We start from the raw sequence: 14,823 nt of genomic DNA on the forward strand, positions 1-14,823 counted from the left end.
GAATAAAGCAAAGTTTGTCTAACTATTTGTTTGATTATCTGAAAATGCACCCATTTAAAAATGAGCCTAAATAGCTATTACGTATCGCGTCTTATTAAAAATGAAAAAAAAAAATAAGAAATATATTGAAGGACCACAATACAATATAAATTAAGATAATATAGTTATGGAGTCAAAAGTGTAAAGCCTTATTGGCCAAAGTATAATTGAAGATCGAAATCAAATTAACTTCTTCATAAGTCCTTGCTAGATACAAAGGGTGGTTTGTGTTTATCTTCTTTCACTCATAATTCATCTCAGCTACACTAATAAAACGTCATAACAGCTAAGGTTCTCTCCTCCAATACAATCTTCAAATGGTCAGAATTAATATTTAATTTACCTATTTCTTTTATTTTTATATGCCGAAAGATCACATTTTATACAACTCTAAATGTACATATCAAAAGCCCAAAATCTCTGTAAGCCTGAAAAAATGCCATAAATTATACACGAGCTTTGAGGAACAACAAATCTGATACCGAATATAACTAAAAACAAAGGTAATCCTTTTGTTGCTACATTTAATACGTTTGAACTTTCATAATAAGGAGGAATAGTTTATGTTAACCTTACCATCTTGTAGGTAAATAAAATACACTTTTTTTTTTAATTTACACGACAAGGGTTTGAACTTTTTCACATCTTTAATTAATCATCATAAATTTCTTTGAACATTCTAAAAAAGGCGTATTGAACAAGAAAAATACAAGTAGAATTTTTTTAAATTTGAAAACTAATTAGAACGATCTCAAATTTATTTTCTATGAGGGAGTTTTGAATTTGTCAGAAAATTTATCAACTAACATTTTGCCTGTTTTGTAAGATGTAATCGCTTTAGTCAGCCGCTCTTCATTAAAATTATTCTTTGTCAAAGTAGCTATAAGTTATGAATCCAACCCAAGTGATGCAATTTCTTTCACTTACCTCTCTTAAGTCATAAAAGCAATATTTCTAGATTAGTAACCAAATACTTCTTACTAACTAGAATTAAAATGTTATATTTTTGAGGAAGTGTAAGTTAACAATAAAAATAATTAAACACATTATGCGGGAAAAGTAAAAATGTATCGTTGCTGGCCATAGTAACATAACCATATACTATAATATTCTCATTTCAATATTCTTAATATGGGCCAGTAAAATTTTTTAGAACATTTTTATTATATTTATTATTTTTATGGAGGGGGTCTGATGCACCAAATCTAATGTAATTGAAAAAACAATGAAAGAACAGACTTAAAAAAATGAGCCTCTACCTTTTAAAATTAACTCTTATTAACATCTCAAAGAAAAAACTTTTCGACTTTATTTGATTTTTCTATCAATAATAGTTACTATTTTTATAAAAAAATGCTAAAAAAAAACTTTTGTTTAACAAAAGAAAAAAAAGAAATTTTTTTTTTTTTTTTTAGAGGGGGATAAAGGAAGTTTTGGTCTACGTGATGATATACAATATTGATGAAAAAAAATAAGGGGGAAAAATCAAAATGGATTACACGACTTATAACAACAGCACCAAAAATCCTAATTGCAATCATAGGCCCTCTACTTTCAAAAACAGTTAAACACAAAGTCTCAGTGTTAAAACTTTGCCCGTTCTCGCCTTCACAGTTTGTTATATTAACATATCACAAATAAAAGGGAGAAAAAAATAATGACTGGGTTTTGGGATGCCTATTCTTAATACTAACAATATATATAATGCGCTGCAAAAGAGCATAAACTTTACATTTTATAGTATCAAAAATTCCGTGATGATATAAATTATGCTAAAGAGAAGTGCTTAAATATTATTATTAACGTATGCAGTTATTAATGTATCAACAAAAAACCAAAATATGTTGTTATATAATGGCATTATAAATAATAATTATTGGAAACATCCCCTCTTGATAATGTATTTTATATTTAATTAATCATCTTTTTTCACACCTCAAAACTTCCCAGACCATAAAATATATATATATATAAATTTCATAAATTAGTTAGCTGTGGCATTTTAAAATAAAAAAACTATGAAGTATTAATATTCAATATACCTATACTATGGTGGTCTTGGTGTACTGACGCCTTTAAAACAATTCCAAACAAGTTGGTATTAAATCTATTACCTACAGCACCACTATGTCATAAAAACAGTTACCCACCACTTCTCTCTCATACCAATCAAAATTATTCTTTATAAAACAAGCAAGAATATAGATTATAATTTTCTTAAAGCATATTTAATAAATAACAATGTAAGGTTGCTTAAAATTGTTTAAAAATAATTATTTTTGATTATTTGAAATACTGTAATAAGTATTTAATATTAATTTAGAGATGAAGATTTAAAATTGAAATATTTTTTATGTCTAATGTATTTAAATTATATTTATTAATTAAATGTGTGTCAGCTATTTTACTTATAAAAATTTAATTTCTAAGCTATTCTTGCACTTAAAATGTTCATTACTTATTAGAATTAATAAAAAATTGAATCAACTATATTTCATTTCGAAAAAATCGTCCCATTAAATTTTTTATTCTGGATGCCAAGGTGAAACAGAACAGATGGAAGGATAGGAAAGCATCTATTTACCAGCCGACTCCATTCTTTCTCTTAATAGGCAAAATGACTTAAAATGCAATAATAGTATGGAAGAAGAGTTTTACCAAGAAAGACTTCATCAATGCTACGTACGGAGAGTCCAAGGATCTTTCTTTCTTTATTGTCCTTCGAAGGGGCACTAAGTTATTTTCCAAAGAAGGGTTTGGAATATTAGCTATTCCCGGAGAAACTTCTTCAGCATTATGCACAGACAATCTCTAGTGAAATTGAATAGTGAATTAAACTTGCCTGTTATATTTAACAATACATTTATTTAGAATTTATAATACAAAGTTTTATCAACTAGCTCAATGGGCATACATAAATAATGAACTAAATTTGTCTTTCTTCCATTTACCTTCTTGTAAATGATTTTAAAAAATGTCAAAAAAGATTTATTGAACTAAATTAGAAAAAATTACATTGAAAAAAAAAAAAGAAGTTTATTCTAATGCAAAAATTGTAAGCAATTAGAATTGGCAAATGTTCACAAAAAAGTTCTTAGACATTATAAATGCAAGCACAATTTAAGTTATGGACTAAAATGTTTTAATAGTAGTTCTAGAGTAATATGTCAGCGTTATTTAGTTATTAATTTAATCTTACGTAATCTTTTTTTCTTCAAAAGCAGAGTATAGTTCATTTATAAGCTAATATTCGGAATTTAAATGTTTCCACAGATTACATATAAAAAAACTCACGCAGCAATGCCCCTAAAAGAATGAGAATTTTGTACAACACTTATACGGACTATTCGATATCTTCAGAACTACGAATTAATATTTCATTATTTTTGCCAGTCAGAAGTAGATTTTGTTTGTTCTTTTTAAATAAAATTTTTCTTATAAAATAGTATTGTAGATTCACTCTCCCTGCACACTCTTGTCCATTAGAATGGCCAAAAATTATATCATTTTTCATCAACCGATTAATTAATCCTCTTCTCAATTAACTTAATCACTGGGTGTATTCGTGTTGAATCAATATGAAATTGAAAGAAATTTCTAATTCATTCATGTATCAATTGTATTTTACCTCTTCTGGAATATTTATGAATTTACTTAAGAAAAGAGATGCCGTCTCCATTATATATCTCTGCCACTTCTAGCGAGAGTTCCTAAAAAATACTTTATAATTACAGAAGTAGATTTTAGTAAAATAATTTGTAATTGAAAAACCTTAGTATAACAAAAAATGGTATCGTTGTAAATACCATTACATTATTTTTAACGATAAACAGCTTAATGAAGTAAAATGTTGCTGGTTCGGATATATTTTGTTTAATTCAGTCTTATAATTTTTGAACAATGACCAAACAGTTGAGTCTATGCTCATAAAATCTTGTATTTTCCGGAAACTCTTAAATTATTTTGAACTGTAGTTATGGTGATTAAATGTCGACATTGTCAAAACTTAACACAAAATTTATTACAAAATAGGTCCTAATAAGGGTTGTGTCTGTCTTAAATATCTTAGTGAAGAATAAGCATGTCCCACATCCTCTCTTGTCGTTACTATTGGTCTTTGAAATTGTCCTACACCTTAATATACTCTTTCCATATATATTATACTGAAGTGCCTCAGATTACGGTTTGAGCTCGTAAAGTAATACTTTTTTGCATTTATCATTGTTATGCTGTTAAAGACAGACCAAATACTCGCGAAAAGTATTATTTATTATTAATTAAGGCTAACCCATTAAGGCCGAAGTATAGAGTTTTATATATATTTATTTATACCAGTTTAAACATGTAATATATCCATGAATATATATTTTATTTTATCTTTGCTTTTTTATAAGGATACTCATGATGATCCAGATAATACCTTATTTATATATTTATAGGTATAAAGTACTTTCAATATAAATATTTGCAGGATTGTTGATAGAAGTTTTTTTGAATCGGCGATCAATTGCGATATGGGGATATAATATCGCCATATCGCTGTATCGCAATCGAACCTGGTCTTTCTATTGCAACCAAAATAGGAAAAAAATTGCGATCCTATCAAATTGTAAAAAATTAGATATCAGCTTATGTCCCTTTTTTACTGAGAAGAATTAAGAAAAAGAAAAACTTTTCCTTCTTGAGGAGGCCATCTTATTTTAAGATCAGCCATCCAGCCATCTGTCCCAGGATGTGCAGAAAGAGAGTAATTTTTTGTTTAATAATATTATTTCGATAGGAGGGAAGCTTTATCAAGTTTTTTTATATTTCGAATAGAACGATAGTGTGTTTTGTGAAAAAAAATTAGGCATACCTTTTTTATGCTATTATTTAATTGATAAGTAATAGTCAGTAAATCAAATTTTTTACTTTTTTTAATTTGGAGCTTATTGATACATTTTTTTTAAATTATCATTTGAATTGAAGGAGCTACTCAAATTCGTGAAAAATGTTAAATTTTCGATCTTCATGGGATTTTTTTTTTTTTTGCATTGAGATAATATTTTAAAAATAACGACGATCACTTTTCTATGACACACATTGAAAAAGTGTGCAATTTAGAAATGCCATTAATATTTAGAACAAAACAAGACGTCTAAATTTGTAGACGGTTACATTTCCATTACTTTAGGATATTTTATTTTGGTTATAAAAGAAAAATTTTTGTATGACATAAATAATATTTGAAAAAATACACAAACAGTGTATCCTAATATATCTGAAAATATAATTTTAAAAAGTACATACTTAAAAAGTTAACAAAAACATAGGTATGTTCCTCTTAATTGAATAAGCAGTAGTAGCAAATTAATTTATTTTTTTAGGTATTTAATTGGTACTTTACTTTCACTAAGCATGTGTCACTAAAACGCAATAATCTATTTATGTAAATTAAAAACATGGTACTTCAATGTATTTTAATTTAAAGAAAACTTCCAATTTTCTATGTATATATGTACTTTTTTTTCAAATATTCCTATAATTGGATAGATGGAGTTGGATTGAATAATTATAAGTAAGCATTATGGTATTACAATTTATCCAACTAACATAGGAATCTAGTGTGTAGCCCATATATATATATATATATTTAAAGTAAAATACACCTTTATATAAAATTATGACAAACACAATAAAACAAACTAACTATCTGAATATAACACACTCCTTACACATAACTGATATGAGGTAATGAAAAAACAATAACAAGAAAAACGTCAATAAAAATCACAACTTTTTGCATTGTTCTCGTGTGAGTTATAAAGCTTGTAAGGCTAACTCGACGTTCATTCTAAAGCCAGAGCTCTCCAGCAGTAATAATATTGAGGAGTGTTCATTCCTTGTAGCCAGTCTTAGGTTATAGTTCAAGGGTTCATCATGTCCTAGGATCTTGATAACTAAGCTTATCGTCACTTAAAGAAGGTATAAAAGCCCTTTAAATATGTTTTCCTTGAAATTGCTTCCTCTGGTGTCTTTGTACTTTGGCTTAATTAATATTGCCCATAAATCTTTGCTTGTATGAATTCTTTTGAGCCATCTAATGTTCAAGGTTCTCAGAAAAACATGTTGACAAGTTGTAAGCCCCACTTTGAGGTTAAAGCAATCAATTTAAATTCAGAAATATACTTCCTTCGTCCTTCCCATAGAAACTGTTCTCTCTTTACCGTTATTATATATCAATTGCTTTATGTGAAAGGGGAATATCGCAAAAAGTGCATAATTTTTGGTAGAACTTTTTGGTTCCAAATGTATATTTATCAAGTATGTTTATCCTATATGTGACTAGCCCCTTCAAAGGCTTTGGTAATTATGCTCAACATTTTATCCCTTCTTTTGTGTAATGAGTCTTCCTTACTATGGCAGGGAACCATAATACCCAACAGTGATGCAGAGTCAATGTATGAATACGAAGAAAACTCCTGGATAAGTTCATTTTCCATAGATGCAAGTACTTGTGTCTCTGTGATATAATAAATATCCTAGAATATAAATATAAATATTTAGAAATATAACTTAAGAATTGTTGTCACTTCTGAAATGCATATATTCTTTGTATATTTCTTTCTTTAAGAATCACCTGGAGACGAACCTTGGCACAATAATTTCTCCCAATAACGGTGTCTATGAGCGATGGCGATTCCATGCTTTGCTTAAATATTTTTAAGTAGGCGGAAATATTTTTATAAATTTTTACATCTAAAATAAAGTTCTTTTTTATTTCATTTTCCTCATCTGTTTGATATTTTGTAATCAAAATATGTCTACCTAGAGATAATGAATCAATGCACTTTTAAGTAATTATATATTATCCCAATTATAAAATTGTTCCACAAATTTATCGTACAAACAGTTGATTTATTATTTCAACAATATTAACATACATACATTCTCCCAATATAGTTATTTTCTATCATGAAACAGAAGACAACTTTTGAGTTATTTGCAATATTGAATGCGCCAAGTTCTTTAAATAATAAATAAATATAATAAATGTTTTTTTATTAGTGAGTTTCTAGTCGAGTCAGGAGAAATTTGATCTCAATCAAGCACAATTCTCAAAATGTACCACTGTAAAATTAATCTCTTCTGACATAAATATAAGTATACCTATTTATATGTGGATATAAGCAATAATATGGAGTCTTATGATAACTACCCAAGACACTATAGCAAACAGTCAAATCCGGATAAGAGAAACATTTGCGAAAAACCTATTTTTACTCAGACTCAAATTGTTTATCCCATAAACTATTTCCCATAAAGGCAACATAATGTTAAAAAATCCTAACAAATGGATCATTTGGATGTTTTTTATTAAGAATACATTCCTTAAAACTAACGAACAAAAATAAACAAACATTTTTAAGACTCACACGAAACTTTTTTTATCTCATTTGTCTGTTATAATATAAATAAGAAGAAAATTCTATAGAATTGACTTGATAATCCCATCATTGAGTAAAAAAAAAATGTAATTCCCAAAAAACAAAGAAAATTGCCGGACTATATTATATAATATGCCTTAAAATTTATGGTAAACTTTCTTATTTAATGTGCAGGTTAGCAATGTACATAGGCTATAAACAGATAAATTTTTTTTACTTCACTTTAACATTTTGCTGGAGCTGAGGAGATGCTTTTATCATAATTTGAAAATAAATATTAGTACATTTTTTTAAAGATTATTTGTAACCATTATACAATACTATTATAATAATTATATTTTTTCTTGCAGTGGATGTTTTCAATGAAGATGGTTTGACGATTGTCATAATATCAATATTATTAAACCGATTTCATAAATTTTGTTTATGTATATATATTAATTTTTTGTACAGGGAGCTCAGAAATTTAGCGGAAAACATCGCAAGTATCGGGTTCAATGTAATCTTAGTATAGTATCGTTTTAAATATATTCGTCTATTGGTACTACTTTTGTACTAGTACATGAAATTAATGCTTGTTCAGATTAACAATACTTAGTTTATTCTTTTATTAGTTGACCATATGAAGTAATGAAATTTAAAAATATTTTTTTTATAATTAAGTATGTATATTAATCGGCAGTATTGAGCTTATTCCAATAACTGACACTTCAAAAAAGGCCAATATGATACCTATTTTTATGTATAGGTACACCATAAAATCTATCAATATCAGTTTTTACACAGTATCGTGTTTTTATTTACCTCGATTGCTTACTACATTGTCCTTAAGGGTTATTATATAACTATGTAAGTCATCCTAAGAAATTGATTTTTTTTTATGGAGGTACATTGTACATTTTTTTTAGAGGATTGGAGTTGTTCACATTATATAACAGAAAATATTGACCGAAACTTTTCCGTTGCAAGGTTATTGTTTTGTAAGATCTGACATATGTGTCTGCCTATGGATAACTTACATACTGATGCATAAATTGAGATCAATCAGTTCAACCCACAAAAAATTGCAACCTTAAAAAATAAATATCATCCCCTTGAATCTTCTTGATTGTATACTAGATTCACCATCTTGTCTTAAAAGAATAACAGATTTGAATGGAATATTAAGAAAAAAGTGATCCATAGATAATTACAAAATAGCAATCTGACATAATCTAAAATACATATTTCATACACAGTCATTCTAAAGTCCAAAAATTGGCAAGTGGTGTGCTGTGGACACGTTCACAGAAAGTAATTAATATACACAAAATCAAATCCATTACTTTTTAAAATAAATTAATTTATTTTTAGCACCTCAAAGATAATAATAATTATATGCATAATCAAAGAAAAAAATTAAACATCATAAATCTGTTACCTATAATTAGAAATTAAATTTTAGGCATGTTCAAAAACATATAAAGTTCAAATGTAAAAAAAATAAAGAAATTTTTTTGAGTAATCTTTTTAAAAAACAATAATTCTATTTCGAGTTCACGAATTGCCATGATTGAACATTAGAAACACTTCTACCAGATTCAATAGAGTTGATCTTATCTAGTGGTACATAAATTATTATTATTTTTCAAGTTTTCAAGAATAAAATTTAAACAAGAAGTTTTTTGAGGACATTTTTATGGACAAAATAATCTGAAAATAGTGATCGGCACAGTTTTAATTGAATATGTGAGCCCTCATCTCTAATAATTGCTTCAATACGAGACCTAAAAACCTTGACTATATACATAGTCAAACTCGAGCTTGCTCCATTCCTTCTTAATGGAAGCCTCGAGAGACTGGACATTCGTGTGAGGAATAGCACACACCCTCTCCTCCAGATGCTCTTCAATAAAGTAGTTCAAGGGATTTTCGTCTGGAGAGGAGGACGGCCAATGTTTGAGGTCCCTAAAGTCTGGAAAGTTGTCATCTAAGAAAGGCCTTGATATTATCGGAGCAATGACGCAGAACTCTGTCTTGAGTGAAAAAAATTGTCCATGAACTTTTCTCTGGCTAAGGTAGCACTTACTTATCTAGAAGTTCGAAGTAAGCATCTGCATTGAGCCACCACTTACTCACCACAAATATGTCAGAGCAGTCTTTCACTGTCCTGGTCACTTGATTATTTGTTCGAAAGACATATCTAACTGAAGCTGATACATTGTCTAAATGTTCGATTGTGATATAGTGGCTGTTGTGCTTATACACAGTGGCATCAATGGTATTTTTTTTATTTTCAATAGAAACGAGCAAAATTTTGCTTAAATTTTTGTTGGCCTTGAGATAATTTAAAATCTGTTTTTTTTCTTGCCAACATCTCAGCTTTCTTTGTTCAGAGACAAGATGTATTGTTGTCCTCCCACGTGATTTTGCACAAACGTCATTCAGGATTGATAATAATAAAATATGTACCAATAGATAAGATCAACGGATATATAGATATATCTACAGATATACAGGTAATAATTATTTCTTTTATATAATTCTCCCTCTCTAGACAGCTGTTATTACAAACAAAAGATGTCCTCATACGATGCACTACTTAAATTTAAAAACGCAATCCGAAACTGTTACATTCACATCATTCTTTTCAACTCTATTCTACCCTCTTCACTTATAATATTAAATATTTTTGATACTGTTACTGTCTCATTAACAGAACACTTTCGACCAGTTCCTATTACTTGGAGGATATAGAATAAATAAAATATTTTCTTCTAAATTTTCCTTTTGTCATTGACTTTGAATATTTTTCATTAAGTTGGTGTAAAATTTCGTTCACAGGAAGATATTTTATATGAAAACAATATGTTCTTATGAATCACTATGATTACTTTACTGACAAAAAATTTTAGACACCAAATTCAACATGAAATAAAAATGTAAGAAATAAATCTGAATAATTAATTATCTATCATTAGCAACATCAAGGTACAAAAAAATATTTTCACTGGGAATGTGAATATGTAGACTTTATAATTCACAAGATATTCGATTCAACAGCACTCTCGATTCGAGCTAAACTCTTCAGTAATACAGCTCCCCTGTAATAATTTATATATATTTTTGGTGTAAAGTAATCCAGACTACAGATAGATAAAAATTAATTTAATAAATCTTGCATGTCGATTAATAAGTTCATACTAGATATGTATCTGTGAATTAATGGTCTGTAATGAGTTGGTTAAATTATATTTCCTTAGATGGGTAGAATGTGTTTATTACCAACTGATTTAAGTTCTTCCTTTTGTTGTTTTTTTTAGAAAAAAAGTTGTGAGATAAGGTAACGCCGTACCTCAACTGAGCACCGTAAATTCACAAATAGCATCTGTTCAACGATAGACTAAAAACTACACTGTTATAAATAAACATATTATGTAACATAGAATGATATTTATCAAAAAAAAAATCCAAATTTAAATAAATTGCTTACCTTTACAATCAATATTTCTGTACCAAATCCCGAAAGGACCTTTTCTCATAACGATTTCATGAGCGATAATTGCAAAGGAGTACACATCTCCTCTCTGCGTTCCAAGAAATTTCTTTTTGGAATTATGAGTATGATGGTTGAGATGATGAAATCCACCTTGAGAAATAGGCATACCACCACTAAATTGCTGATAATTATACAAAGGATACTTTGAACCATCTTCCTTTCGTAAAATTTCAGGAGCTGTCCACAATAACTCTATAATTAAAAAACTTATCATTACATTACATTATAACTATGTACTATATTTTGACAAAAATAAAAATAAATTTACAGTATGAGAACTCAAAAATTAAAATCATATTCGAGGCCGTTTAGCCTCAGTTCTATAAGGCTGACAATTTTGTAAGTGGCAGCATTGCTATAAACTGAAAAAGGAAACAATTTGATATTTGTTTAGTTTTTGTACGATCAAAAATGGCCAAGCACCAAGCAAAACGGCAGAGGGTGTGCAATATCCTCTGCGCTCAAGTTGATCCCAAGAAGATCTTAGCCATTATCAATGTATCCTTGGCCACCTTTTTTAACATCAGGAAGGCGATGAATAACTCCAATACGGTCTCCAGAAATCCTGGAGGCTGAAGTCATAACAGGAAGAGGAGTGCCGAGTTTGTGGCTATGGTCAGGGAAGAAATTTAGAAGGAATCATTGAAATCCATGAGGAAGATGGCTAACAAGATTGAGATCGACCTCAAGACCCTCAGGAAGTTATAGTATACGAAGAGAAAATAAATATTATTATTTCCTTCTGAGACAATCATACGTGATATATTTATTATATATTTTTGTATTTTATGGCGTTTCCAATCACTATTGTTTAGCTTTGTCCTCACTTGACGTGAACCACCAGGACTTCGCTATTTAGAGCATCTTGGAGGGCAAGACGAACAAGAATTCTCATTCTAATGGCAATGACATGAAGGCCGTGATCACGTAGGAATGGAACAACTTGTCTTCAGACTTCATCAAGGCCAGCTGTGCTTCTCTTCGTCTCCATATTGAAACCATCATTAAAAATGGAGGGGGGACAAATTGAATAAAAAGTTTATAATTTTTTTGAATTACCAACTTTTGATTAAAAAGTTTGCCCTTAAAATGGCACAAAATAAAAATATGGAGAAGTGAAAACTACTTTCTAATCTTTTTCATTTTTGTGTCAACCCTGTACATGTAGTTTATCATCAATCAGTTATAGTTAAATTGGTACTTGAAAAATGGTTTATGAACATATCTATACAATAAAATTATTAATAATTGTATAATTTACTTTAATTAAACGAGACCAATAATCTGGTTCAACGACATTCCTATTTTTATTATTATTCCTCCCTTTAAAGAGGCTTATAGCAAGTAAATATCCAATTAAAAATTCTCAGAGATAGAAAAGCAGGTCAAGAAGATTAATAAACAACGCTCCTTGAGTACATGTTATTTTTAATCGTTTTATTGATACCCTATGTCTAAATAAATTTGAAATACTTATACATTTTGAATAATCACGAATTTACTGAAAAAAATAAAAGTCAATTATTGTACCAGATTTTTAATCACATAAAATTTTATTTTTATTTTTGTGAAATCAGTCATTTTAAAAAACAATAAATCAAAGCAATTTTTTGTAAAAATGTTTACAATGAGTTCAAAAAAAATCATTATAAAATTAGAATCTAAAAATAACTTTCTTCTAAGACAGGTTTTGATAACAGTTAATACCAAATCATTTAGTAACAATGAAAAAAATTAAAATAATAGTATTTCAAATTTGGATCTTTATTTTGCATTTTCGCTGACATTATGAAGTTGGTATTTTCTTTTTGAATATGTAATATAGTGGTAATTTTTCTTTTAATTTTATCTATTACATAATAATTTTTAAATGAAAAACTCATTTTTAAGACTGTATAAATTGTAAATAGTTTTTTTTAATTGCAAGTTAATTTTTCAATGTATCTAGACCTTAATGTCATAAAAGTTTAAATATTGATTTATTCAATATTATTACAATTGGGGGGCTTGTGAACCTAATGATATTTACGTCCCGCTCCTTTGTACAGAAAATAAAAGAAAAGATTTTTTGTGTGTCTTTGTATTTTTAGGTCTTTATTTATTTTTTTTTAAATTAAATCTAAAATAGAATATTATTTTCGTTAATTTTTTTTTGTTTCAATATTTTTATTCATACATATTACATTAATCATAAAAGTTTTTAATCCAAAACAAAAAACAGACTACGTTCAAATAATAATTATACAAACAAAAATAACAATAACTGAATGGAAGAATTTGATATACTTATACTTATTATATGTTTACGCTCCCGAAGAAGGGAAAGAACAACCGTAAATTAAGTAATCAGATCAAGAAGTGAGGTTTTTGAGCGAGTTCTGACAAATAACCTTTAGTAAACACTTTATATTCATATTGGGTTTAATATATCAGTATTTCCCTTCGATGGAGAGGTAGTCGAGGATTAAAATCGCTTAAGAGACGTAATCACAGATCCAAGAAGGTAGTTCTTGTGCTTCACAGAGTATATTATACTTTTCACTTAGGAGATTAGCCACTCGATTTTCCCCCTATTATACTGTGAGGACGTTACAATGACCCGATCCGGGGTACTCCGTTTTAAAAGGTCTGAAATTATTTTTGGCAAAAATAACAAATTATCTCATTAGAATATTTCTGGGACTTATTTGTAAAAATACGGGACGTCCTCAGTCTGTACCTGAGCCTTTTAGGATGTGTGTCAGTGAATGTGTTCTTCAAAATGACGTTTGGATCTAAATGTTCCATGCCATTACTAATACTATGCCATCGAACATTCATTCCTTGTGATTGATGAAGGGTACTTCTCTTGACGACCAATACTAACAGTCGAATCTTGCTTGATCATTTTGTTACGAATGACTTCTAAGGCAATGAATGTGAGGATCAGAGGAGCGAGAATATTAACATTTTTTGAATAATAGTTCCAAAGTTGGAAAGAATTTCGTAACTCTTATCAACTGGTACTGGAGCTTTTTTCTGTTTCTTTTCAACAAAAATTGTAACAAAGAGGTAACGAGTGCTAAAAAGAAGGGAACCATTGCTCTCAACAAACAATTGCTTATTATATTTTTTTACGTCTATAACAAAATTAAAAAACTAATTTAATTTACACTTTCGATTAATACTTTTGAAACTTTTTTCCATTTATATTTTTAAATATTTTAATTATGGTATAGTTATATCAAACTTTAGAAAAGCTTGTTATGGTAAATAATACTCTGTAAACACGGTGAAGGAAGTTTTTTATAGCTAACCAAACACACTTTATTATAACGAACTTTATGTCATAAACACAAATTCTTTGTAAATTTTAAAGATATTCAATTATAAAATACTTTTATTCATCACTAAAATATTTATAAATATGTTGATTTTTCAACCTATTTTGTGAGGAACCAATTAATGTTTTGACAAGGAATTTATTTATAAAAAAACAATAATAATTTTGAATTTATTCATAGATCAAAGTTACATATTTACTACTTTGATGTCAAATATTGTTCTTTCTTATGGGTTATATCAAATATGAAGAAGAAAGAAAAACAATATTTGAAATATAAAATTTCAAAATAGAATTTTTTAACTTTTTATGGACAAAATATTATTTATCATTTTATTCAAAAATTCAAACAAAACGAATACAAAATAAATGTATATTATTCTATCAGTTCATAAGTAGTGAAAAATTTGTTTTGTTTTGAAAACCAGGATATCTGTCGAATTCTTTTAAAAATATAATTATTTTAAATTTTTCATATTGAAAGTATTTTTATTTAC

At 28.1% G+C, this 14,823-nt stretch overlaps 1 protein-coding gene across 1 annotated transcript in view; it reads right to left on the reverse strand.

Moving 5' to 3' along the window:
- The window catches only part of LOC121120605 (atrial natriuretic peptide receptor 1), a 339,724-nt gene that overhangs the window by 226,462 nt on the left and 98,439 nt on the right, over positions 1 to 14,823 (reverse strand). The window contains exon 15 of the mRNA XM_071889625.1: positions 10,939 to 11,196. Within this exon, the coding sequence (XP_071745726.1) occupies positions 10,939 to 11,196 (258 nt within the window). The remainder of the gene's footprint in view (positions 1 to 10,938; positions 11,197 to 14,823) is intronic.

This window comes from Lepeophtheirus salmonis, chromosome 6, assembly GCF_016086655.4.
Source record: "Lepeophtheirus salmonis chromosome 6, UVic_Lsal_1.4, whole genome shotgun sequence".
Lineage (NCBI taxonomy): Eukaryota > Metazoa > Arthropoda > Copepoda > Siphonostomatoida > Caligidae > Lepeophtheirus > Lepeophtheirus salmonis.